Raw genomic sequence first — 26,537 nt, 5'->3', positions numbered from 1 at the left:
CTACAGCCAGTGAAAAACCCAGTGAAAAGCCAACTGAAGAAGTCTAGGAATTCTGTTACGACTATTTTTCTGTTTAGAAGCCACATAAAACAAAACATCATACATCTTAATAAGGAGGAAGTTAAGAAGCAAAGCCAGAAATGGAATAATTAAAAAAGGGGAGAACTTTGGAGCTCCCAGGAAATGCAGACCTTTCTCCCCTAGTTTAAGATGCCAGTTGGCTACTGCTTTTTAGAACCGCTCCTTCTATGCAGAGTAAGATCAGAAATACATTGCAGAAAAGAACAGAGAACACTCACTATGTATGAAAAGCAAATTCATATCATGAAATCACCGCATGGGCATACGCACTATAAAACTTTATATTTTCAGATAAATTTAGGTGATACCAGAGTCTTACAAAGAGAGGGTGCATGTGTATGTGTGAGTACATGCATAAATACATACACATGTACTATATTAAACTGCTTGATATATTTACACAATAGTAATCTGAAAACCGTAACCCAGAAGTCATTTACGTTTCTAAATGTAAGGTCTTCTTTTTCATGCCTCATTGGGAATTTCAAAGTAACATAGTAAGGTTTGGCAGCTGCATCTCCCTTAATTCTCATGGGAATCCCTATGTACATCACAAAACAAACAGCAGGATTTCCTAAAGCGTACCACGTTGGCCTAACCCTACTATACATGAAGCCCCATACTTCAGTGACAACAGAGTTATGACAACAATGAACACATTAGAAAAGCCATCCTATATCTTTCAGAGAGGTATACTGCGATGTGCTAGAGGACAACACAAACTACAGGTATCACCTTCTAAAATACAAGTTCTTAGAGTCATTAATGTGAACGTCTAGCAGATAGAATTACATGCTAGCTATCTTTACATTGCCCAGATAGTAACCACCGTGCAAAGAACAACATTTGCTTGGTAACTTACCCGGATTCCTTTGTCACCAGGCAGACCTTGTAAACCCTGAAATACATAAACACAAAAAATAGAAATATATTAAAATTGTATAGCCACTCAAAAAGAAGAACATGTGCCCAAGAGTTTGTCCCTTCCATTTACTTCAATTACTATACAATAAAATCTAACATTTATTCTAGATGACCTCCTTCCACCTCCATTAGATGATCCAGGCTAAAACACCACTGCTTTTTGTCTAAGACAGAAACAAGACAAACTGAAAGAACAGAAAACTAACTTCACTGAAGGCAATTTTTGTCACTGTGATGAAAAGACGATGCCTTCTCAGTGCAGACATCTGGATGCCGACCTGTGCAACCTACTGTAAGGACCCTGCTTTAGCAGGAGGTTGGACTTGATGATCTCCAGAGGTCCCTTCCAACCCCTGCAATTCTGTGATTGGACTAAGATACAAATCCTGGGAGTCCCACACAGCTTCTTTTGGTAGTTTGAGGACTATGGTAAGTTAACAGTTCCTTTCAGCTTCATCTGCCTTGTTCTGAATGACTGCTCTGAAACCGCTCAGCTCTTTCTTTTGCTCCCATAGGATATTTAAGATCTTAACTTTGGTTATTTAACACCTAGCCTAGCTGAAACTGCAAATGCTATTTGCAGCAGCAACTTAAGCTATCAACCACAAGGAAATAGGCACTTGTAGATAACAAATCTGTAGTACTCCCGTACTTACAGGAAGTCCTGCTGGTCCCATTGGTCCTACAACTCCAGGATCTCCTTTGCTACCCTGAAAAAGAGACAGAAGAGTAGAAATTGTTACACACCCATTCAGTGTGAACAGGCAGCACAACAACAACCAGCAAAATACTATAGAGGAAATGGAAAGGATGTGTTTCAAAGCACCTAAATCCCCAAGAAAAAGGCAGTTTGAAGTCAAAGATGCCAACTGTGGGGCACAAAGAGAGAAAAAAATCCAGCTCCTAGAAAGACCTAGAGCTTCTCAATTTTAAGGAGCTGTCATATCTTCAAAGAAGTTACAAAGCATTGCTCAGTTTTGAACCAAACTCACTCTTTCTCCTTTTGGTCCCGCTGGTCCCGAAACCCCAATTGGTCCTGGAGTACCCTGTAGTTGCAGGAAGGAAAACACACAGGGTCATTTTTATTGTAGGGCTTCATTAAAGCCAGGAGATGCTGCTGCTCCTCTAGGAAAAAACACAGGTGGGAAGGACAGTCCAGTGTTTAAAGGCATCTAGAACCACTACAGCTTTCAGTGATGGTGGTGATGGGTCTGAAGAACATGTATGGGAACTGCTGCATTAGATCACACCAGCACCATCTCACAGAGCCTCATTTTTTAATTTTCAAGCTATGCCTTGCCAGTTGTTACAGTCAGCATTTCTATTACTGCCATGATAGATTTTTTTCTCTCCAGTTTGTCACAGACAAGGCTGAAAGCTGTAGCAGAATAAAGGCTATTTAGGAATATAGTAAGCAGCTTTCTTTTCTATCATTTCCTTCCCAATAGTGTCAACTGGGCAAAAATAAAGGAATTTGCAGCCAGTCATGCAAGATGAAAGACACCTGTGAAACTTGTTTTGGAGCACTGCCTGTTGAAGGGCCTGCTACAGCTCTTCCAGACAGCATTCTGCAGTCTTGATAAAGCACAGCCTTCAGATTTGCCCCGTGCAGTATATTGCGTAGTGAGGCATTTACCTTCCTAACTGTACAGCATGTACTTTTGTCATACAGTGGCAACAGCTGCTGCTGTGAAAAGGCTGCAAGCAAGGCAACCATGGAGAATGATAGGATGGAGATGGAGACTCCTCACAACAAAGCAGACAGGAGAACTGAGTGTCATGGAACCATGCAGAAGTTTTATTTGTCTTGTTATTGAGATGAAGTGGAACAAGTAGGCTATGATGCTGGGATCCAGACTCACAGTATCAAAAGAGGCAAGTGTGTGACTTATCACTTCTCACTGTTAAGTTTAACCCCCCCCTCCCAAACCTGCTTTGGAGAAAAGGAGGTTATTCTCGATGTAAACAAGACTCTGGTGGAGAAGACGAGACAAGCCACAGTACGGGGGAGAGGAACATAGGGCAATGGAGAAATGGAACTCACCGGTGGTCCAGGCCTGCCGTCTAAACCTGAAGCACCCTGAACAGATGGGGGAAGGTGAACAAAAACAAGGCAGGAGGAATGGGGAAGAGGGTGAGGGGGGAAAGGAGAGGGGAGGGGAGAGGTGAGTGAAGCAGTGACTCCAGACAAACATATGCTTGCAATCAACAACAGCTAAGATCTCAAGGACAGGTGATGGTATTTACAGGCAAACCAACAAAAACATAGAAATACTGAATACATATAATATTGACCTGGAACTTTCAGATCCCCCTCAGAATGCAAATTTCCCCTCTTTCTGTGCCATCAAGAAAACCTCTGAGGAAGAAGCTGCTCTATTGCAGACAAGAACAGTGTGACAGTTGAAACCTGCACTGGTTTTGTGGCAGGACTGGGTTGCCCTGAATTTTCTCATGCATAAAACCAAGCAGTTGTTCTGTTCAGGGCTTAGCTGGCCAGCTGCTATTGTTGATCCAACTGAATATTTTGAGAACATTTCTGAGAGAGCCTTCCCCACTCCACAGCTCAGGAACACTTGTGATCCAGGGGACTTTGACACTGCTGGACTACAGAGGTCAAAAGACCAAGTGCAGGAATGTAGGCATGGGGCCCCGAATGCTGATGGGATTCGATGCAGGGTAACTCCTGGGGTGTCTTCTGCTCAGACTGTCACAAGGACCTCCTTTCCTTGTTCTGGTACTGCACAGACTTTAGAGAATAACTGTTTTTGCACAGAAAGCCCCCATCTGCATTTCTCAGGGCAGAATGGGGACTGAGTTTTTACTTCTCCTGGCTTCTCTGCTCTTCGGATTAGAGCCTTCTGAAAGCATCACTTTCTCCCCACTGGCTATGCATGGAGCCCATCGGAAAAAAACACTCCTAATGAGCTCAGTTGGGTGCCTACAGTTAGATGAGGTGCACCTGAAAAGGAAAACATTTTACAAAGACGTGCACATTTCAGCCAAAGTCAGGGACAAGAGCTAGCTCTGGGTGATCAAACAAAAGCTGACAACAAAATCATAAAGCACAAGATGCACTCTTTGCAGTGCTCATTTACAGGCAGTACCATTCAGTGAAGGGAGAGGGTGTGTTTTACCATCAGAGCATTCACATGAGGAAACAATCTGGGGACTGGTAGAGCAGCTGAGTAGGACTAAGTTACTGCTAACTCATTATCAGCAGTCAGATGAATCTAAGACATTGGGTGAAGAGGCTTTCATCAGATATGGTCTGTGAGCTTTTCTTTGCAAAATTCTCAGGTTTGTATCCAAAGCTCGTGTAATTTCACTGTTCTGCTAAAATCCCTCCGTGTAAGCTAAGCAGCACACTAGCACTACTCTAATACTGAATTCACGTACAGCAAGAAACACGGGAGGCTTCTCCTGCATCAGGGAAAGCATCAGTTCCACTGCAGAAGTGATAGGAAAGTATTGGACAAAGGTTGGATACATTCAGAAACACCACGCTTTTGTACAAAGCCTGCCCAGGCGACAAACTGTTGGGAAGGTGTCTCCTTTTCACTTCTGCACGTCTTTGTGTTTCAAGGACATGTGGCAAGACCAGTAACAGAGGTTGCAAATGACCTATGGGAAAGCTACTGCTTTTCCCAAAGCTGCCAGAAGCAGGAAGAAGTAAAAGGACCACTAAAAGGACCACAGGTTCTGTACAGAAATTGAGGCTTTGTGAGTTTAAGAAGCAAAGGCACAGTTATTTATAGACCATCTCTTTCTCTGACTTTACATATCAAATCCCTGAGTGCATCTCCTATTGAGGGATCTCTTTACGGCTGATACAAGTTTGGCTTGTAAAGCACTGCCTGCTTCCTGGATACTTACGGGTAATCCCAGTGGCCCTCTGTCTCCTTTTTCACCCTGGACACCCTTCTCTCCTTTCATTCCATCAATCCCTGCTTCCCCCTAAAGGAAGGATGGAGAAAATAAATCCACCGCGACAGTACTTACAAACAATCCTTCATTCCACGAGCAACAAAGCAGCAGAGAATGCAAGCGGCAGCAAAGAAAGAGCTGTGCTTTAGCGTGATTCTTGGTTCAATCAGAAGAAAACCAGCATCAGTCAACTGGCTTGTCCTAATCAATGCCAGTAAAAGAAGAGTCAGGTCCAGAGGATAATTAAAGATGGTCAAAGGGGAACTGAACTTCCTCCTGCATTGTTCTCCCTGCTCTTGCAGGGAGCGACAGGTAAATGCGAGCAACCAGCAATGATCTGATAGGGTGGCTTTACATTTTAAACCATAGGTTCTATGGAAGGTAACGACCAGTGTCTATAAGCTTTGAAGACAGTCAAAATCTTTTGGAAAGACAGACTTTCCTTTTCCTTTGCACCTGCTGATAAAGCCTACAGAGATCCTCTGTTAAAGGATTCAAGCAGATCTCACTGAATGTTTCCAATCAGATTTTTTTCACCTACGTGTATTATTTTAATGCAGGCAAATCAGTGGAACAGACTGAGCATAAGCACATGTAGATGGAGGTGAGAAAGCTTTAAATCCCTGAGAACAGTGAAGTTCTTGAATGGCCTTACAGCGGGATATACAGCACGCTGAACCTGGCTAATTTTAAAATAGAGCTCAGTTACTTTGGATTGTATGACAGACCGTCCATCCCGTTGTACAGACCTTTACCCTTCAGACAAAGATTTCAGCTATGTTCTCATGGGAAGATTTCCAAGGGCCAGTGGCTTCCCACTTCTCCAGCTGAGAACAGGAGAGAATGACCACTTTTCTGGGTGGATGCTGCTAATCCACTCCCGTCAGAATCATATACAGGCAGTTTTGTTCTTTAACCAATATGGAAGAACAACTTTGAAAGCTAGGAAGCTGTTGCTGAGAGGAATTCTAGCACTTTGGATAACTCTAGCAAAATTTCAGGATTGAAAATTTGACAGCCATACCTTCGGTCCTGGGAGGCCCTGAAGACCCTGTATTTGGGATGAGAAATGAGGTATGAGCAAAGCTTAAGGGTGTTCCTTAAAACCCAGGTATCCCAGTTCACTGAGCACCATAAAGCCTTCATTTCCTGATCCACTGGGGGCACAAATGCTCAGCCCAAAGGCCTCTTCATTTGTGTAAAGGGCACTTTATGTACTGTTCTCATCTGGTAATGAGGAGGCTCTTGCCAAGAACAACCTGGCAGCAGGCCAGGCTTGCTATTAAGACCATTTTTGCAGTTGATCCCTTTAATCTTGTCCATCCCATCTCACTGCTGTCTTCCCTTCCATCTTAGGCTAATCTAACCTCCTACCCTTTAACTTCCCAGCCCATCGTAGCTCTGACCTACCCTGGAGGTAGTTCTGGAAGTGATACTAAGTGCATTGCTGCTTCAATGCTGCAGTGTTTCTGGCAGTTTTCTGCACCCCAAAACCTCCCCAGCCAATTCCCACCTCATTCACACTCCCAGTGCCCGTCTCCTCAAGTGAAACTTACTGGAGGTCCTGGTGGGCCTTGAGGTCCAGGGGGGCCAGACATCTAGAATGCAATGCAAGAGAAGTCAGTGTCAAGCTGCTGGCCTCAGCAGGTGAAGGGGAACTGCTCAGGGGAGAAGCAGGACATGTGGAGCAGCTGAGCTCCAGCAGGCTTGGAAACCTGGACTGCTCCAGAGGACTGCATTCAGAAGCAACAGCAATCCAGGACACAGTGGCCAAGAAGCAGCAGCAGGATGCTGGAAAGTTTATTGCAGCAGTTGCAGAGATTTAGGAGAAAGGAAAGCAGTGATATTTTTTTCAGAAAAAGGTACACTTCCACTAGTCTCCCACTGTTACTGCAAGGACTTGCAACATCAGCAGCCAGCAGGCAGCTGTTTCAAAATATAGGAAGGAAGGTAGCTGGCTCTATACACACATGAGAACCAATAGCCTGGGGGACTCCTTGCTGTAGGGCATTATGGAAGTTGAATGAGCTTTGAGGAGAGAAGGGGCAAATTCATGAACCCAACATCTATTGAAACTATCTAGGTCCAGGCAGGTATTTTTTCAGAAAAATCCTCCACCACAAATGCTGAGGAAAGTAATTGTTATGCTTCCCATTGTCTTCTGTTCTTCCCCAGGCATTCATTATTGATTGTTCATGAGCTAGATTGTTCTTGTGTAAAAGAAAAGTAGGGCATCAGGAGCTAAAGATGGCCAGCAATTCTGGCAATTCAGTCCCACAACGTAAAGCTTGCTGTCCTCACCAAGGATGTATCATGAGGGTGGGATGTGCTGGCTTTCGGCAGCACTGCTGCCAAAGCCATCCCTCCCTCACTGCAGAAAGGAAATGAGATGGGTGACCTACCGATTCTCCTGGATTTCCTTTGTCTCCACGCTCCCCAGGCTGACCCTTCTCTCCCTGCACACAACAACAGAGCCTGTCACTGCCAGCTGCCTTCTGAAGCATCACACCATCGGAAGGCACATGTCAACCACCCACATGCTGAGAAGCAACAGTTCCCAAAAGGAGGAGTGAGAGTATACCAGGTATTTCACTAACAGCTCACCTATGTCTCTTCAGCACCTCTGCTTCCAGAGATGACAGCCTTACAAAACTGGAGGTCTCTGGGAGCAGTGTCCTGGGGCTGTGTAAGGGGAGCATGGGACTCTGCCCGCCTTTCCCCAACAGCAGCCTGACATCTCCGCTGCACTACAGCCTCCCAGGGAGGGAGCACAGCAAGCCACTCAGCAGCAGCCTCATGCTGACAGCAAACTAGGTGTAGACTGACTTAGCTGTACAGCCTCTGCAGGCAGCTGCCAGAGCCCAGCACCTCCAGAGAGCAGCAGGAGCTGATGCTCAGCTGGCTGCCTGTCTGCTGCTGGAGACCTGACAGATGTCTGCTGATGCCGAAGCACCTAGCTCCAAGGGATAGGATGGTCTGAGGCTCCTGAAATACTCTGCACTTTGGGAAACGTGTGTTGCACTGTATTGTTTTCTTTTCACTGAGCAGGAAAGGTCAGTCTGTCTTTTTCACTCTTACTGTCAATCCTGGAAGTCCAATGGGACCTGGTAATCCTGGCAGTCCTGGCATCCCTTGGTCACCTCGTTCTCCTTTCTCTCCAGTGGGGCCATCAAGACCCTGTGAATCAAGGAAGATTTGCAGCTTTTTGCAAGACTTTTTTTGCAGGTATTACAGACATCATTGCCAGAGACGAGTTGTGCCCTGGGTGCTCCAAGTATGCACTGGAAAACTCAGACAGCTTTCAGGTGCCCAGGGGAAGGCAGGGCTTTGCTGGTATTGAAATCAGACAGTAACATGCCTGAAACACCCTCCTGTCATTGTGGATGTGCCATTCCCCAGAGTGGCAATGGAGGACTGCTTTCCTGCCTCCAAGCTCTGCTTGTGATTATGCAGTTTGCCAGAGTACATGCTAGAAATCACTCCAATAGCCAGCTGTTGTTACCACAAGAGCTTTATCCTACTCCTAGGATCCTGCAGAGAGGCAAAAAAACACTGCATAAAACCCTCTTGACTAGTGTTGGGGTGCAGAAATTATGACAGGCTCAAGCTAGGAGATTGGGCATTCTGCCCCAGTTTATAGGGGCTCTGAGTTATCCCACAGCTCTGCCCACAGCCTGGAGAGCCACAAGGGCGGAACACTGCTGAGAGGCTCCAGTGTACTCACCGGTGAGCCTCCTTGTCCTGGCTCTCCTTTATCTCCCTTTTCTCCTGCAGCCCCAATCTGGCCTGGCTCTCCCTTTATTCCAGGTGGTCCGTCCCTTCCTGGCAGTCCATGAGGTCCAGGGGGGCCCATTTCTCCTGGCTTGCCTCGTGGTCCCTAAAAGAAATCCACTCAACAAGTGAGACTGACAGGTAAGAGAAATGCTAGCCCTGCAGAGGGAACCCCCAGCCCAGAGCCTCTGCTGTTCATTCAATCACAGTAGTGCAATTGGAAGAATCACAAACAGGAAAGAAAAAAAAGAAAAGAAAAACAGAAGTAGGTTTGCCCTGCCATTCCAATTGTTCCATAGAAGTTATCAGAGTATTAAGCCACTAATGCTCATTTCTGTGGAGCCAAACCACTTCCCTCTCCCACCTCCAACGGGAAAAGCAACCATGCATAAGTATCAGTGCAGACTAGCTCCCATTAAGGCTACTGAAGGATAAAACAATCCACAGAGGCAGCTTGTCTTACCTTTTCTCCGTCATGGCCTGGAGGACCTGGTAAGCCAATTTCACCCTGAAACACAAAATTGTTACTTTGGCCTTTTGAAAGCAGCCTTGTTTACCTAGAATGACGGTTCAAGGCCCCAGCACTATTAACAGTCTCCAACCAACACCATCCCTGCAGAGACAAGTTCCCATAATATGTTTCTTAAGGGGGAGGGTGAGCAGGAAGGATCCTTCATCTCTGAGATAATGCCTTATCACTGTGGGAAAAGGGATTCAGGATACCACAGCTGAGCAGGATTGGAGCCTGGCAGGATGTGGCCTGACAGTGCTGACTAGGAAGAAGTGGAGCACTGTGGAGGGACGTGTGTGCATTCTTCCCCTAGTTCTGCAATACCTTTTGTCCTGGTGGCCCTGGAGGTCCAGCCACACCTGGAAGTCCTGGCGGTCCCTAGACAAAGAAAAACTCATTTTCAAACTATCATCAGGGATGGTATTTTTGCGTTTTGTAACCAAAGAGCTCTTCCGCGTTTAAGGGGAATTTTCCTGGAGACTCCTAAAATTATATTTGCTTGGAAAGCAAAGCAATACAAAGCCTTGACTAAGCAACAGCCCAAATCCAAAGAGAGTTATATATATGTATGTGTTCCTCCACTTTCTCATGGAAGAAAACAAAAATGACGACAGCTATTCACTCTTAGAACTGAGATGAACTTAACAAGGGTTTTCCCTTCCCATCTACAAATATATATTTTTAGATTAATAGAGACCATAGGAAGTACTGCACTTCTTAGATCCCACATACAGCTTAAGCAGAGACAACTGGCACTAATATTTATGAACAGATTTTATCATCACTCTTGGCAATTACTGCTTTAAGGAGACCTAGGCAGCAGCTCAGCCTAGGTGCTTATGCCCACTTTGCTCTGTCCAGCTTTTTTCCCCTCAGTCAAGTTTCCTGTTGTCCTAAAAAACAAAATACGTGGACAATTTCACCCTCTTCTTTGGCTTCAAGTAACCACATTGCCTTTCCCTTCAAAGGAGTTGTTGTTGTGACTGGTGTTTTAAATGATTTTTGTATGGGACTTATATCAAGTTATACTTATCAATGGTGAAAACATATGCTCCCCTCCCATTACAAAGTGTCTGCCAAGTGCTGCTAATGAGTTTTCTTCATCTTGGTCAGTCCCCCTTACTCTTCCCTGCCCCTCCTGAGCAGAGGGGGTTACCTCTTATAACAGAGAAATAAACGGCCTGATCATAAATCAAGTGCCAAGATCTGAAGGCAAGATGAGCTCTTCCTTCAGCTGTCAACACTGCCCCAACAGCAATGGCTAAACAGACCTTAACTGCACAAAAATGGTCAGGGCATCTGCTTAGGATGAACGTATGGCTAATCACTTAGAGCCACGCAGTGAAGAACTCACCATCAAGGCCAAGGTTCGTATTTCCTAGAAGAAAAGGAAAGTGAAGAAATAGAGAAAGGGTAACAGTCATTTGAAAACAAAGCTTCTTCCCAGACCTTGTTTCATAGGACCCTATGAAATGAAGCCAAAAAACAGCTCTGAGTTTAATGGAGCAATTCAGTAATTTCTCCCGAACACCATCACGTTTCTTTCCCGAAGCGGAACGCAGACTAACCCAAAGCTGGGCACAGCGGCTCAAAGCATACACCTCTGAGGAGGCTTTGCAGTGCTTTTATTCACCAGTCTACCCTAAGTCCCAGGCCACTCTCTGGGGGATTCACGTGGCCTTACTGTCCACCAGACTTAATTTATCACCTAAGTAAGATACAAAGATATTTTTACTGAAACGGTATGCAGTGAACTGTGGGGTTAAGAATGCTGTAGAATAACCAAATACTTTTCTTTGCTCTTAGTGCCCAGGAAGATTTACACTGTGCTGGGTTTTCCGCATCCCCTGGGAAACCCAATAGTCACCGCATGGATTGCAGGACAGTTGCTCACCTGGAGAGCTTCACTGATGTTACCATCGTAGTCCATCATTTCATCCTTCCCAGGCTCTCCCTTGGGGCCCTGCAAAATACCCAATCTTCAGTCAAAGCTTTGGGATCACCTTTCCTACAGTGTAGCCTGGAAGCTATGGGGGTCACCCTAAAAAAATGGGAGCCTCAGAGAGGCATCTGTTCCACAAGGTTCCAGTTTTGCATTTCTTGAACAAAGCTCTTAAAAGCATATTTTATAGAGGAAATACTATAGAACTGTTGATGACCTCCAGGTTATCGTGCCATAACCATCAGAGTTTACAAATCTGGTACATGGTGAAGCTGAGGGCAGAATCCAGGAACTGCATCCACAGTCGGATTTGGATACCGCACTGCTGCCATTTGCAGATACGCCAAGGGCCTGAAATCAGACTGGGGGCCCAAACCACCTCCTCCTACAAATGAGCAGAGCATTCACCCTGAGGTGGCTCAGAAGTTTTCTCCCCTGTAGGACCAGTATCTTCTGATGAAGGTACAGAGAAACAGCCTGCAAACTTAACCACTGCCCAGCTGTAAGCCCTTTGAGCAATGGTAAGAACATCAACAACGCAGAGGCGCAAGCTAGACTATCAGTGTGGTCCCACTATCCTTAGGCCTCTTGGAAGGGCCAAAACTATTCCAAAGCATTAGTGGAGGGACACTTACCCTCGGGCCCATGGGTCCCTGCTCTCCCGGTGCACCACGTTCTCCCTGTAACAAGAAGGTGCTGTTAGCAATGCCTATCACTTCACTTGCTTGAACTCCAGCAACCATTGCATTCTGCAAGTCCTCTAAAATGATTTGCGACTACACTGGAATAGAAAGCCTTGCACGTAACCTGCAATACCTCATTAACACCACAAAGTAGCTTTGTAGGCTTTTCTTCTGAGAAAGCATGCTTCCAAAATACCTGGAGGTATATCTGTTCCCCAGGCTGGCCTGATGTACTCTCTGGCACACTGGAGATTAAGTGTGCTTCATCGGGTCAGCCTGTTCAACTAACATAGGTACAGCCACTACGCAAGTGGTGGCCAAGTCTGTTCCTCTGCTTAGCCTTCTGCTTTTCACCTGCATCCTAGACAGCTCAGTTTTAAAATGCTCCATTTCTGCTAAGTTTTCAATATATAGGAATATTTTTTGCAGATACCAAACTCAGAGCTGGGCTGCCCACAAACCCTCTGTACCTTTTCCCCCTGTGATCCTGCAGCACCAACGTCACCAGCTTCTCCCTGAGAGAAAAATAAATGGATTGGTCTGAGTTGCATGGACAGACGGTGCAACTCCACTGCTGGCTTTGCATTCCCAGTAGGAAGACCTGCACCCCGGTGCATAACACCTCCTCAGTTAACCCCAATCTTGTGCCATGACTTCACACCCCAATACCTTTCTCCACCACCCAGTGCCAAGACAACAAACTCACTCAAGAGTAAACTGCTCACCTTTGGTCCAGGGGGCCCAGGCAGACCTGGAGGGCCAGGTTCCCCTTTGCCTCCCACCAAGGCATTCTCACCATTTCCCTTCTCTCCCTGCATGCAAGGAAAAACAAATCACATCTCATTCCATCTCTCTAATTTCACATGCCAAGCTGCTGGCCCAGAACAAGCTTTGTCAGTGTCCTTCCCTCAGCTGGCCTCTGGATAGCCCAGGAACATCCCTGCCCCAAGCAACCAGCTGTGTGTGGCCAGGGGCAAGGCCAATACAGCTCTGCCTGGGGGCTCCAGCAGTAAGAGGAAAGCAGTATTCATACGGCATTGTCATTAAACCCTCATCCTTTCCTGACATGGTCACTGTCATTAAGTGAATTGTCCCCTTTTCCAAGGGGCAGGATCCTGGTGAAAGTCTGATCAAAGGTGTGATTGCTGTCTACATCTCAGACTGTAAAAATCAATAAAAATCATAGTGAAAAGGCTGCACACATGTAACATAGTGGAGAAGGAAAGGAGACAAAGAGTGGTCTCCAACTCATGGAAAATACAAACCTTTGGGCCAGGGAGCCCAGGGTCACCAGCTCGGCCCTTCTCACCCTGTTGAGGAAACAGAAACAGTCAGGAGCTGATTCGGCAGGTGGTACTGGAGGAGCAGCCAAAGGATAAGTTAAGTTCATAGAATCATAGAATCATTAAGGTTGGAAAGGATTCCTAAGATCATCTAGTCCATCTGTCCACCTATCACTAATACTGCCCACTAAACAATGTTCCGAAGTACTACATCAACTCTTTTCTTAAACACCTCCAGGGACGGTGACCCCACCACTCCCCTGGGCAGCCTGTTCCAATGTCTAACCACTCTTTCTGAGAATAAATTCTTCCTAACATCCAACCTGAACCTCCTCTGGCACAACTTGAGGCCTTTCCCTCTTGTCCTGTCCCTAACTGCCTAGGAGCAGAGGCCAATCCCCATCTCACTACAACCTCCCTTCATTCAGGGAATAGTAGAGAGTGATGAGGTCTCCTTTGACCCTCATCCTCTCCAGACTGACCCATCCCAGTTCCCTCAGCCATTCCCTACAAGACATGTGCTCCAGACCCCTCACATCTTTGCTGTCCTTCTCTAGACATGCTCCAGGGCTTTGATGTGACTCCTGTAGTGAGGAGCCCAACACTGAACACAGCACTGAGGTGCAGCCTCACCAGAGCTGAGTACAGAGGGACGATCACCTCCTGCTGCTGCTGGCCGCACCATGTCTGATACAAGCCAGGATGCCATTGGCCTTCTTGGCCACCTGGGCACACTGCTGGCTCGTGTTCAGCTGAGCAGTGTCCAGCATCCCCAGACCCTTTTCTTCCACGCAGCTTTCCAGCCACTGCCCTAAGCCTGTAGCATTCTTTAACCTTCCCTGTCACTGAGGCCAGGCTGACAGGCCTGTAGTTCCCTGGATCCTCCTTACAACCCTTCTTGTAGTTGGGTTTCACATTAGCAAGTCTCCAGTCACCTGGGACCTCTCCAGTTGACCAGGACCGCTGATAGATGGTGGAAAGCAGCGTGGCAATCACCTCCGCCAGCCCCTCAACACCCTTGGGTGGATCCCACCTGGCCCTATGGACTTGTGACAGTCCAGGTGGGGAGGCCAGGTGGTGGCAGTTCTCCAACTGTTTCCACCTGAGTCATGGTGGATTTCTTCTGCTCCCCACTCCATACTACCAGGTCAGGGGGTAGAGTACCTGAGGATAACAGGTCTGACTATTAAAGACAGATGTACAGAAGGCACTGAGAACCTCAGCCTTATCCTCAGTAGTGAAGTTCCCCACCACATCCAGTAAAGGATGGAGATTCTCATCGGCCCTCCTCTTACTGTTAATATATTTGTAAACACATTTTTTGTTGTCCCTGACAACAAAAGTTGTTCCTGCTTTCAAACCTCTGTCCCTTCCCTTCAGGGACTTTATTTTAGGCAAAGCCAAGGCATCTGCCAGCAGTACCTGCTCAAGCAGGTGACTGCTTTCCCCTGTGTTTTTGCATTATCTCCACACATCATTGCCATATCTCTCCAAATGAAGGTGAGTGGGAAAGGAATTCAGAATCTCCTGCTCTCTTTCTTATTGCTCATCTGCTAAGCCTGTCACCCCTTTGGCATGAGCTCTCCCTATCCCACATACCTAGAGAAGTTGCTGCCCAGAACGAAGGACTTTCTCCATGCCCTGACAGAGTTCAGCTCTTCCTATACAAACTGCCCACTTCTCAAGTCTCAGTGTTCAGACCTTCCAGTTTCAGTGGCTAACACTGCTTTGGCAAGAATCTCACAACGCAGATTCCTACACCTATCCCAATGGAATTAATGGAATTAATCCTGCTCCTTGCTCCAAACCCCAAACTCATCATGCTCTTTAAATGAAAGCAGTGCAGCATCTCAGCTATCAGCCAAGCTCTGTGACACACAGTGGTGGTGAAAAGCAGTGAAAAGAGTGGCAAAAAATGGCAAGAAGAGGTGACGGTTTGAGACCTGCTGATGTGATGCCTGGTGAGCATGGCCTGCAGGCGAGCTGCGCAAGGCACCGTGGGCAGTGAGCAAAGAGGGTGTCCAGCACCAGCACCCACTTGGTGAAGTGACTTTGCTTAGTTCACCATGGCATTCAGATCACCCTTTGAATTACTGGAAAGTGATCTGTGGGTTTTTTCCTGAAATTAAGTTCTGTTCTGCCCACTCCATCCAACTGCTAAACCCATGGTTCTCAGCTACAGGGTGCTGCCTGGGACTCTGTGTTTCGTAAGGACAGTGTAACAGAGCTTTCTTCATTGCTAGGAAGAGAGGTTTCAAATGCATCATCAGAAAAAGGTTTGCTTACCTGCAATCCTCACATCTCCAAAATCGACTTGTGCAGATTACAAAGGACAATTTAAAACCTCTCTTCTCTACCTCTCTCCACAAAAGCAGCGCAGCAGACCAACAAGGCCAGCACAGAGGTTCCCTTGGTGCCCCGCTGCTGCCTGCACAGGCAGGTGCTGCACACCAGTCTCATCAGAGCTCGAGGGCACACCTCTGACATGCGGAGGGCTTGCATCAGTACTCCAAGAACAGACATGCACTCTCCATGGAAAATAATTAATGAGCGCTAATCTTCTTTTTAGGCAGTTCTAGAGTGCAGTGGCCCATTCCTTTAAGGTGATTTGGCCTGGAAGGCCCATATCCAGCTCTCTTCCCTTACCCACATTCTGCCTTTCTCTGCTTTTGGTACCATACTTTTCATTCAAGGATCACACCTGTAGAGGCTACACAGAACTGCCTTTAATTGTTCCCAGGAAAAGACTATGTCCCAGGTACTTTACATTGCCCTGCTTGCTGCCAGCCCCCCACCTCCTGCAAGGGAGAACACGCAAACACACTTCACCAACAGGAAAAGAGCCAGAAAAGGACACATTATCCCTGCAAGCATGACAATGCAATGCAAAGCAGGCTCCTGTCAGCTCCCACTCTCGGGGAACACAGCACACCAAGCCCAAACACACAATATCCTACCCGCTGCCCCCTTTTCCCTGGCAAACCTGGGGGGCCCATCCTCCCTGGGACTCCAGGCTCTCCCTTCATGGGGAAGAAAAGAGACAGAGAACGTCTGTTACATGGCTGCCGTGTGCTGTAACACAACCCAGTGAGCCTCGAACAAGAGGAGCCAGCTGTTCAGAAACCAAGCCGGCTACTTAGTGATGGAGAGTGACTGGGTATTTTTGTACTGTGCCCGCCGCAGGAACTCACACCAGGTCACGCTACACTGAAACTGGGCATGAGCAGAGGCAGCATGGGGCAGCCCTCAGTGTGTGACAGAAGAACAACATCCCGCAGTCCCTGTTGCGATGTGGCAGTACCTCTGGTGGGCACAGACATGCTGGGAGGCAGAGGAAGGAAGCTCGCTGAGCGAAGTGTGTCGTGGGCATTTTGTGGGGCAGGGAGAAGGGGAGGAAGGCAGCTGGATGGTAATCCCACCAACAGACACCAGCGGGAGGGAGTGGATTTGTTTGGGATGGGCTCTCACCGTACGCTCTTGCTATTTACTACTGCCTTTGCTTACGCTGGTAGGTGTCACTACGACATGGATTTGTGCCCTGAGGAGCACAGAGCTACTCCTCAGCTGCTCTGGGAAGTGGAGGGGAAAAAAGATCACAAACAAAATCACAAACAAAACAGAAGCACAAACTCAGAGCAGTGCTTTCCAAGTACCTTTTCTCCTGGAGTCCCAGGCTCACCCTGGTAAGGAAGAGACAAGAAAATAAAGTGAGAAAATAGAAAGGGAGCACAAAACTTCCTAGAGCTAATAGGGTGCAGGAAGGAGCATTCATCAGTGAGGTCTTGGGGCATTAGGATGCTTTAAATGTCTATTAGTACTTCAGCCCAGAGCTTGTTTCATCTTCATTAGCCATCTCCTGGGCTGCTGAAAATAAACAGCAAGTCAGAGTAACCACCTTGCTGTCCTTCAGGAGAAGACTTAACACAGTATGTCAAGACTCACTTGCTGGCATTAAGAAATTTACCTACTCCTAGCTCTGTTTGCACAGGAGCAGAGCAAGGCTGAGGATACGGCAAGGATGTGTGGGGGATGTCCATATGGGAACAGTGTCACATCAGGGAGAAAAGCTCTCTCTACCAGTTCTGGGGATACCTTCTTTATCCTTGCCTCTTCCTCGGCAGCTGGAGTCAATTAGGTCAGCAGATCGTTGCACACCTCACCTCTGCCAGGGTGACTTATGGCCCCTACACTGGCACCCGGCTCACTTTTTGCTCAGCTGCCATCCCAGCACTGCTGTGGAGTGCCACCTGTCTCCGCTCAGAGTGATGCAGAGCAGCAGATGCAGCCGAGGACAGATCTAGCTTCTCTGCCAGAAGCTACAGCAGTTCTGCCATTCCCCTTCAGTGGGAGCTGTTTGACCATTTTCCTTCACTCTCATAGCTCTCCCTGGCTCTTAAACGCACCCTTCTTGAAGCGCAGAGCAAAACTGACCTTCATTCCTGCAGTGGCCATCCCAGGAGCACCCTGACAGAAAGAGAAGACAGGAACACTTCGTTTGAAACTGAATTATTATATATATATATATATATTTTTTTTTTTTTAAAGAAACAAAACGGTATCAGCCAAGTGGAAGTATAAAGGCAAAATCCACATCTTTTCCCTTTCGAAACTCAGAAGTAATGCTGTAACACCACACAGCACGCATCCTCCTTCCCTGTTCACAGGGACAGTGACTCTGACAGTGACTCTGCTTTCCAGAAAGCTCACCCAAAGACAGACATCATGGGCACAACCCAGTTAGTAAAACCAGATTTCTACCCCGAAAGTCAGCCCTGCTGGTGAAGCAGAGGCCAACAAGCAGGATCAAATCAAGCAACCAAGGAAAGCAAAGTCAGATCGAGGACCAAACGCTCCATTCACTTTGATCCCAGGTACATCAGATCAAGCACTCCATGGAACGCCAGTTTGTAACACCAGAGCCTTGGTCTTATTTGCCCATATTCTGTTCTCATCTCAGGGGACTATCATTGCAGTAAGGTGGCTTCAGGAGAGCTGTAAAGCCAGCCACCCTAGGGGATGAAAAGATTCCCAAACATGACCACATTTTCCTCAACAGCAGGAAAAAAAGCAGGTCTCTGGCATCAACCCTTTGCTCTGGAATCTCTGTGTTAGTATGAGTTAGGGCCTGGTGAAAATGTCCAGTTACAAAAGCAAATATGAGGGATAACAGGGGTCTAAGGAGGGGGAGGAGGTGAAGTAGTGTTAGAAGGTGCAATATAATAGGGGTTGGGATGTAGCACATGAGGCAGAGGACTGGGAGCCAAATTCAAAGTGAAGAGAGCTTGGAGAAGTTCAAACAAAGAGGAGTGGGGAGCCAGAGAGCAGCAGGATCATACCTCTCAGCTTTCTGAAACAAATCAGGGACAAAGCTAAAAAACACAAGGACAGAAGATGGAGATCAGGGATTCTATGCAATAAAAGGGGAAAAAAGCATTCCAGAATTTCTCAGGGGTCAGTAGTTTTTAGTGTATATGGGCAAGAGTCATGAAAGGGATTATGTGCAGAAAGTGGCTTGGGTTAGGCTTTCATGGTACATTTGGGATGCCTGTTCCTCACTTTGGCCTTTAAATGGCAGTGGATGCAGATGTTATTTTCTAGTACTTATCCTAAAGCTGCCATGCACACACATGCAGGCTTGCTCACACACACTGGCCATGATCCATCACTGCATCAGTCCAGGTTCACACTTGCATAACCCTCTGACTGCAGCGGGCTAACACATTGCCAAAGTATGCCGTGGTCACTTGGGACCCCCAGTTTACGAAATGCTGATTTCCTAGAGATACTGGTAACTGGCTGCTCTCACTAGCATCGAGCATTAAGATCCTGATGTTGCAAGACAGCATCAGACCAGATATGCCATTTGCTTTTAAAAACACTTTTCTCCCCATGGTCACAGTCATGAATTAGGCCCTATACTTTGCAATTTAGAAGCAGAAAGAATTCAGCTGAGGACAGTCATTGACCAGCAGACACACACACCAATCCAGGTGATGCTTGCACATCAGGGACAGCTGAGTGGTAAGGGTGAGATCTGGCAGACAAGCATCACTCCACTGTTCACAAAGTACCTTCATGCCATGTCTTCCTGGCAGCCCTGGCATGCCTCTCTCTCCCTGGAAGCAGAGCAAGAAACAGAAAAAGAGCAACAGATACAGTATGAGTCCTCCCAGAGCCCTGTGAGGAGGGCTAAGCACACCTTCTGCTTCAGGGTGTGCTTAGGAACTTCAGGGGCACCCTGGCCCTTTTGACTCTTTTGAGTGTTTAGTCCTTGCTTGGAAGTTTGAGTACCTCTGACCCTATGCAGTATACTGTGTTCATACACAAGAAAAATAAACCAGTAATTATGATTGCTTTGTACTAGTGAAGAGAAGATCACCCTGTGCCCCTCCTTCCCAGCTGTGCACTGTATTTCTTCTTAAATGAGACAAGACCAATGCTGTCTTCTGGGCAGCACACACGCTGTGGAGTCTAGCCCCCTAGAGCAGCCCTGCCTAGGGAAGTAACCACCCCATCCCAGAGAGTTTCCTGGAAGATGCTACCTGTCTGAAGAGCTCTTTAACAATTTAGCCCTGCAAAAGCAAAGCCAACTCAGTGAGAGCGAGAGCAAGGTAACCCCTTACAAGGAGCAAGTTACAGGGCAACCACACTACCTTGACATTTTCTCAGCACATTCACACAGCCCTCATTAACACCTGCAGGATCACACAGGCACCAGAGCTAATTAGAGAGCAGAAACAACAAGCGTGACACTGCACCATTAAAGAGCAGTAAGAAACCTCAGGGCCGAAGCCAGAGGACAAACAGGAAAAGCAACTCTCCTGAATCTCTCTAAGTCCTTAATTATTTGGAAATCTTTGTAAGACAGTAAGGCTCTGGCATGCTGAGTCCTTGGTAGTCCCACTGTGTCCTTCAGGCCAGGGAAGGGCTGCACAGGATGCCAGAGCCAGCAACGGAACAGGGCAGCCAAGCCAGAAACTGAAAAGTATAGCCAAGGGCAGATGCGAGAAGCAAAACGCCCAGCTCACATCCCCAGATTATTATTGCTCTTTTTCTCAGAGCATGGGAAAAAACTTCATCCTAAAGACCTTCATGAAAAAGAGAAAAATATACATCAGCTAGGCCGAAAGTGATTGCTAAGCTGGGGGGCAGCAAGTCAAATGCTTATTCAAATGACCCAGCTGATCATACTTACAGCTTGTGTAACAGCCTTCATGCAACACTACTGTCAGCCTCAAGGTTAGGAACAAGGGGTTTGAATGCAACTTGCAAGCTTCTTCAACAGGGCATGGCCTGAAGTGTTCTCCAGAACACTACCAGAATGCTACCAGAAAAAGCAGTGATAAGCTTTGCAAAATGGGTCCCTACAGATAAACTATGAATCAGCTATAGTATTTGAAATGGGCTCCCCGAACAAAAAGAAAATAGGCTCTGACCCATGTAATTGAATCCAAAGGTGGAAACGTTACAAGCATCCCAGGGTCCCAAATGCCCTTCCTGGAAGGGAGGCAGACAGGAAAAAAGACATTTCCAAAGGCAACAAATTCATGCACCATGTGGATGTTCAGGAGCTGCTACTGGCTGATGTCTGACTGCTGATTTAGGGCTATCTCCGCACTTGTATTTCAATCCCTCTGAGCCAAGAAGAAAGGAAAGAGAGAAAAGTGATATTGACAGTAACAAATGAAAGGCTGTGTGTGGAAGAATAGGCTGGTTTGGGACTGGGAGGTGACCCAATGGAGCTCCAATTTATTAGCACAAAATGCACAGCAGGTTTCGTCTCCGCTCTTATGAAGCAAGATGAGTAAGGGCCCAAGTAGCTAGAGCATGTCCCCAGGCTCTCACCGAGTCACTGCTCTCTAACAGAACAGAGAAGTCTCTCAAGTGTGCATGACCCTGAGATATCACCAAAGACTTGGAGCCTTTCCTTTTGCCAGAGCCCAAACAGAAAGAGCAGGCAGAATTGCTGCAGAGTACAGAAACAGTGGGAGGAAAGGAGTGCCTCCCTCTCTGCTTCGTGCAGGCTGCCTTGCAATAACAGTTGGAAAAACTGGAATACCAATTCCTTTCCCCATCTCTGCCCCTGTTCCCCTCCCAGAGCCACTGAGAAAATAGGAAGAGGAGTCCACGAGGAGCCCCTAGGATCTCCTCAAAACACACTGATGCAAAAAAAAACCCTCAATTGGAGTTGACTAAAAGGTTTAGGAGGCCTTCCCAGATCCAGTATATATTGCAAATGGTTTGTTTTCACATCATCTGCGACTAGGAAATTTCAGTTAGTGTTCCAGAAGATAAATCAGGGGCTGATTAGTCCTCATACGTGGGTGCAGGCAGAGCAGGTGCCTGCTGACTGTGAAACGTGGGAGCATTAAATAGGGGTGGAACGCAGTGTTTCCTTCCAGACGTGTCTCCCACCTAGGCCACGCTCCAACTTCAGTCCTGCAGTTCAGCTTAGCAGGAGAGCATCTGGCTGTTGAGACAGCAGAAAATCTGTAGCTCCTCAAACACACTAGTTCTGGGTGCAATTCTGCTCTCATTTACACCAGCACATACCAGGAGCTTTGTGCTCGATGGAATTACACTGATGTGAAGATGGACACAGGGGAGCCTTTGGACTTTACATGCATGGTATTATTTCTGAAGATGTATTGCCTTCTTATAGGAAGGCAATTGCTGCTGTGATATTCAACTACAAAACCAAAGCCTGCATTTCCAAAGAACTTTTCTTTAAATTCTATGGAACACATTTACGTTAAGTTCTGAACATGCCTTTTCTGCCTTTAAATAGCAATCCACCCAGATGGAAAAAATATAGAAAGTGTATACGCTGCACAATAAATGAGATGCATGGCACATACAAAATACTTGAAATGTATGTGTCACTCCTAATGCTTTTCAAAATATTACACAACCAGCTCTTTCTCATGATGTTTAAAATGTATGGCGTGACACAGTATGCTCTGACCCAAGCAACACTTACCAGTGTTGTAATGTTTTAAGCACAGCCTACCTTAAGTTACATACTTTAAATATATGGGTACGATAAATTTTAGCCAAATAGATAACATCTGGGCACAGAGCAATTGAGCCTGTAAGAAGTGTCCAGAAACAGACAGAAAAGCCTGGTGCCAAATCCCAGCCTGAGTTGCAGAGATTGAGTGGATTTGATGCGTCAGCTAACGAGATTTTACGAGGAAACCCCAACCCATCCCATCAAATGGAGAGATGTAACAAATCATTTGCAAGCTTCATAGTCAGAGAAATGCCTTTGGTAAGAATCAAATTCCACCAAATGGATAAAGGGTGCTTTTATTGCCTGAGCTTGGAGAGTCTGTTTGTGGTTAATCACAGCACAGATGTGTACTCCATTAAATACCCCACAGAGCTGCTCAGACCCAACTTCCTCTTCCAACCCATCAGCCCAAGGAGCATCACCTCCCAGATGATCTGCCATGGTAGAAAACCATATCCCTCATACCTACCTTCATGCCAGTGTCCCCTTTTTCACCCTGCCCAGCGAAGAACGGAGAGAGAGAAAATACACAGAAGGACAGTGAACATGAGGAGAAATTGAGCAAGCAGAAGAATCCTCATAGCAAGGGCTAAAGAGAAAGTTGCCAAAGAAGGGAGTATGTAATAAAGGCAAGCACAGGTCTCTAGAGAGACCACAACACTAGTCTGAACACCGGCTGTAACCCATACCTCCCTGGGAACAACAAGGCAGTGCACCTTTCTGGAGTGGATGCTGAAGGCAGTCCAAGCTAATGCTTCCCACATAGTTTGGGTGTAGACTAACCAACCATCAAGCTGCTTCATGGAGCAGACTCGGCCTTAATGCAAAACCATCTAAAAGCTAGGTCAGATTTATTCTTGAACTGGGGCCTGTGCAGGGCTAGTCCTGATCCTGGTTCAGGACAGCAGGGAATTGGTCTGGCCAAAACTCCTCCAGACCTTTCACACAGGAGCAAGGCTCTCTGTTTACATGGCTTGTACTCTGCTACAGAGAATCTGCACCTGGGCCCTGGCTCGCTGTATTTCTTTAGCATCTCTAGGCTTTGTGCCACTCATCTGCCCTTGGGAGATGGCCTCGCTGGTGCCATGTTAAAGAGTTACCTTGGGGCCAGTAGCTCCAGGGAGGCCATGCGCACCAGGCAGGCCTGACATGCCTGCCTCACCCTAGGGAAAAGAAAGGAAACAGAGAAAGAAGCAAACGCAGTGATGAGCAAAAAAAGGAGCACATGAGGTGACCAGGTCAGAAAAGACAGGTCAGAAAAGACAGGAGAGAGATGTCCTACACTGAAGTGCCCAACACACACCAACCTCCCCTCTGGGTCTCACTAGGGCAGGAGCATCATTCTGCATCAAGACGCTCAGTGTGCAAAAAGTATGGGCTGAAGGAAATGGTCCCACAGTCCTGCATCATATCAGAGCTAACATTTTTGCTCAGCTCTTTTGCTTGTTGTCCCTTTCCCTGACCCACACACTAGGGAAGGATTTTCTCCCCTGCTTTCATCCATTCCTTCAACCTTTCCAGAGGAAGGTTGCAACCTTGGGCTCATTCTCCTGAGAACCTTTGCTCGGTGAGTAAATTAGCCAGGCAAGCTGTTTCAAGTGAGAGGAGCTCACAGGAGAGGCCCTCGCCATGAGATCGTTGCAGGGACCCCCTCACTGCCCCCGCACGCCGAGAGCCACCCGCTCAGCGCACTCAGAACAGGATGGGCTCTGAATGGAAAAACCGACGGACGGTTCACTGCAAGAGGAGGCAATAAATTGCGTCTGTCTGCAGGAGTGGGCTATGGTCCTCAGGGGCTATAATTTCCACTTCCTAACATAACAAAACCTTCTCGGTTTATACAGAGCTAATTAAAAAGCTCTCAGGTCTTGCCTTTTTACCCACAGAGCACCCATAAAGCAGTGCGGAGACAACATGAGACGCAGGACTCCTGCCTGCTTGGAGCATTTGCCTTCCCCTTCTCCCACTGACATCTCTTTAGCAGTATCTCCTCATTCCCTCTTTCCCCTTTGATCTTCCTTTGTGCCTTTCCCCTGTCTCCCTGTCTCTCCATTACACCCTCCAGACTTGACTCAACACTGCTGTTAATTAGTTGCTGTTGCAGACCCACAGGCAATGCCAGCTTCTGCCTTTTAACCAGGGAAAGGATCAACTTTCAAGTCATACATAGCCAGGATTTGGCCCTTTCTAGTAGCATCAGAGCTAGGTCTAAATCTGGAAGTGGGCATGGGGAGGCACATAGAGAGGGAGAAATCTGTACCATTGCTGCCAGAGGGTTAAAAACATCTCTGAGTCCTGACCCTCCTTAACCAGGTGAGCATTGTGGGATCCCTCGACCTGCCACAGCCCCTGGTCCAGTGAAAGGAGCTCCAGAGGAGCTCAGAGATTCGCAGCTGTGATCCCACAAAGTGTCAGTACAGCTTAATTCATTTGACAGTATTGGAACTGCCCCCTTACCTTTCTGCCAGGGTATCCTTGAATCCCAGGGTCTCCCTGCAAAAGGCAAAAAGACAAAACAAAATGAGGCTTGGCCTGAGAAGAACAAATCCCTGCCCCTTCCCCTGGGGCCATTCCATGAGGCCTTTGGCTTGGAATGACTCCACCAAGTCCCTGCGCCTCCATACTCTGGGGCCCCTGTTACCTACAACCCTAGGCGGAAAATCACAATGAGCACCAGCAGCCAGGTAACTCATGCTAGCTCCATGCCCCAGCTCTGTGGTTCCTATCTCCTCACCCTGGTGAAGTATCTCAAAAACAAATGGGGGGTGGGCAGCTGCAGCTGAAAAACAACTACCACTAACCCCCCCCACGCTCACATTTTGGCAAGTGAATAAATGGGAAGTTGTGGTAGAGTTAACAATAGCATTGCAAAATCGGTTCCTGAAGCACTGGTAAATGCTTTGAGAGTGGAAGAAGCCAATAAAACTGTGTGTGGCAAAGAATTTTGCAAGAGGGGCTGATGATGCGTGCCTTGCTCTGCTGAGATGCAACTCGGACACTTTGCCAGGATAAAACCCATGAGTCAGCACGCAGGCTGAGCCCCCAGGGCAATACAGAGCTGGGCTAGAAATCTTTCTCAGATATTTGATGTACCTTCCTTTCCCCGTCCTTCACCTTTCACAATTTACACATCTCTCCATGCAAGGAGAGTCCACCTCTGTTCATCACTTTGCACCTCTAATTGAGGCCAGATGTCTCACCTTTGGTCCAGGAGGCCCAGGTAAGCCCTGTAAATAAAATCAAAACAGACAGTGGAGTTGACAAATGCAGACAGTGCTACACAGGGTGATGGGGGATGTTGACTGCTTACGTTTGAAATGCCCCTTTACAGAGATGACTTGCACTGGTGAGCTCAAACATCCCTGATCCATTCTTCACATAAATACTATTCTAATCCATACGCCCAAATTTCATTTCATTATTTCATGCCCATACTGCTCCATTCTCCCAGGCCTAGTTTCTCTGAATCTGAAGACCAAAAAGCTGATTTTCCTCATGCACTGTGCCCCAGAATCTTTCCTGTCTCTCTGGCTTCGCTTGAGAAACTCGTTCCCAGCCCCCTGTGCAGCTCTGGAGTAAATCAGGGATTGGCAGTGTTCTCTGACTAGCTAAATAGAGAGAATATATTAACAAACAAACCACTTGTGTTTTCAAATGAGAAATAACCAAACAATTTATCTGATATGAACCATGAAGCGCACCGGATATGCCTGAGTGCAAACATAAATATACAAAATATCCATACAGGAGCTGCCTTCCTGATGTGTGCAGATTAGTGGAGAAGACTACCTTAGATAGGCTCTGATACCTCTATTACCCCTGATTTTGCCTGCCAATAGCAATTCAAATGTTTAGTCATCACATACTTGGCTCCTTAGAGCTCAAAGAAAGAGGAGGACACCTGAAACTATTATGTGTAGAGAAGCACTTTTGTCTCAGGGAACAAGACTGGCTCCTTCTTCTAGAAGGCCTTGAAATCTCACAGATGGAAACTCCTTTCACACTGCAGGGCCAGTAAATCACACTTCTCCCCAGAGCTCCAGGAGCACAGCTGGTTTCTGGTACTCACCTTTCCATCTCTGCCAGGCTTCCCAGGTTCTCCAGCTCTGCCCTGTTGTAAGAGAGAGGCATGTTAGCATGCCCTATCCCCTGCTGTTTAGCAGTATTCTAAATTGTGCTTCAGTTTTTGCCCTCCTTGACTGCTTGCTACAACCACGAGAACAGGGCAGGAGCAGGAGTTCAAAGGGATGGCAGGGATTTTATCAGCCAGGTTTCTGCTGCGAGCAAGATAATTATACCCTGTGTATTACTTCTCCCTCTTAGTCCTCTGCAGACAGCCACGGCAAGGAGGAAATGGGGCTGGTGTGACCCACTCACATGTGTGTGAACAGATATCAACAGT

General features: G+C 47.0%; 1 protein-coding gene across 11 annotated transcripts in view; it reads right to left on the bottom strand.

The window, feature by feature from the left end:
- COL13A1 (collagen type XIII alpha 1 chain) overlaps positions 1 to 26,537 on the bottom strand; it is a 78,147-nt gene that overhangs the window by 5,682 nt on the left and 45,928 nt on the right. For 4 of the 11 annotated variants that reach the window (XM_021397763.1, XM_021397762.1, XM_021397764.1 and 1 more), the window contains 25 exons: positions 26,205 to 26,246; positions 25,336 to 25,362; positions 24,593 to 24,628; positions 19,194 to 19,238; positions 17,554 to 17,586; positions 16,776 to 16,802; positions 16,080 to 16,142; positions 13,105 to 13,149; positions 12,565 to 12,651; positions 12,310 to 12,354; positions 11,792 to 11,836; positions 11,109 to 11,177; positions 10,569 to 10,592; positions 9,539 to 9,592; positions 9,167 to 9,211; positions 8,657 to 8,809; positions 8,011 to 8,109; positions 7,335 to 7,388; positions 6,489 to 6,530; positions 5,957 to 5,983; positions 4,882 to 4,962; positions 3,050 to 3,085; positions 1,998 to 2,051; positions 1,662 to 1,715; positions 944 to 979 (listed from right to left, as the gene is read on the bottom strand). In XM_021397763.1, coding sequence (XP_021253438.1) covers positions 944 to 979; positions 1,662 to 1,715; positions 1,998 to 2,051; positions 3,050 to 3,085; positions 4,882 to 4,962; positions 5,957 to 5,983; positions 6,489 to 6,530; positions 7,335 to 7,388; positions 8,011 to 8,109; positions 8,657 to 8,809; positions 9,167 to 9,211; positions 9,539 to 9,592; positions 10,569 to 10,592; positions 11,109 to 11,177; positions 11,792 to 11,836; positions 12,310 to 12,354; positions 12,565 to 12,651; positions 13,105 to 13,149; positions 16,080 to 16,142; positions 16,776 to 16,802; positions 17,554 to 17,586; positions 19,194 to 19,238; positions 24,593 to 24,628; positions 25,336 to 25,362; positions 26,205 to 26,246 — 1,323 coding nt within the window. The remainder of the gene's footprint in view (positions 1 to 943; positions 980 to 1,661; positions 1,716 to 1,997; positions 2,052 to 3,049; positions 3,086 to 4,881; positions 4,963 to 5,956; positions 5,984 to 6,488; positions 6,531 to 7,334; positions 7,389 to 8,010; positions 8,110 to 8,656; positions 8,810 to 9,166; positions 9,212 to 9,538; positions 9,593 to 10,568; positions 10,593 to 11,108; positions 11,178 to 11,791; positions 11,837 to 12,309; positions 12,355 to 12,564; positions 12,652 to 13,104; positions 13,150 to 16,079; positions 16,143 to 16,775; positions 16,803 to 17,553; positions 17,587 to 19,193; positions 19,239 to 24,592; positions 24,629 to 25,335; positions 25,363 to 26,204; positions 26,247 to 26,537) is intronic. The other 7 variants (XM_021397765.1, XM_021397770.1, XM_021397767.1 and 4 more) reach the window with 7 other exon arrangements.

The sequence above is a fragment of the Numida meleagris genome, chromosome 5 (assembly GCF_002078875.1).
Source record: "Numida meleagris isolate 19003 breed g44 Domestic line chromosome 5, NumMel1.0, whole genome shotgun sequence".
In the NCBI taxonomy this organism is placed as follows: domain Eukaryota; kingdom Metazoa; phylum Chordata; class Aves; order Galliformes; family Numididae; genus Numida; species Numida meleagris.
This window is presented reverse-complemented; position numbering and strand designations above follow the sequence as displayed.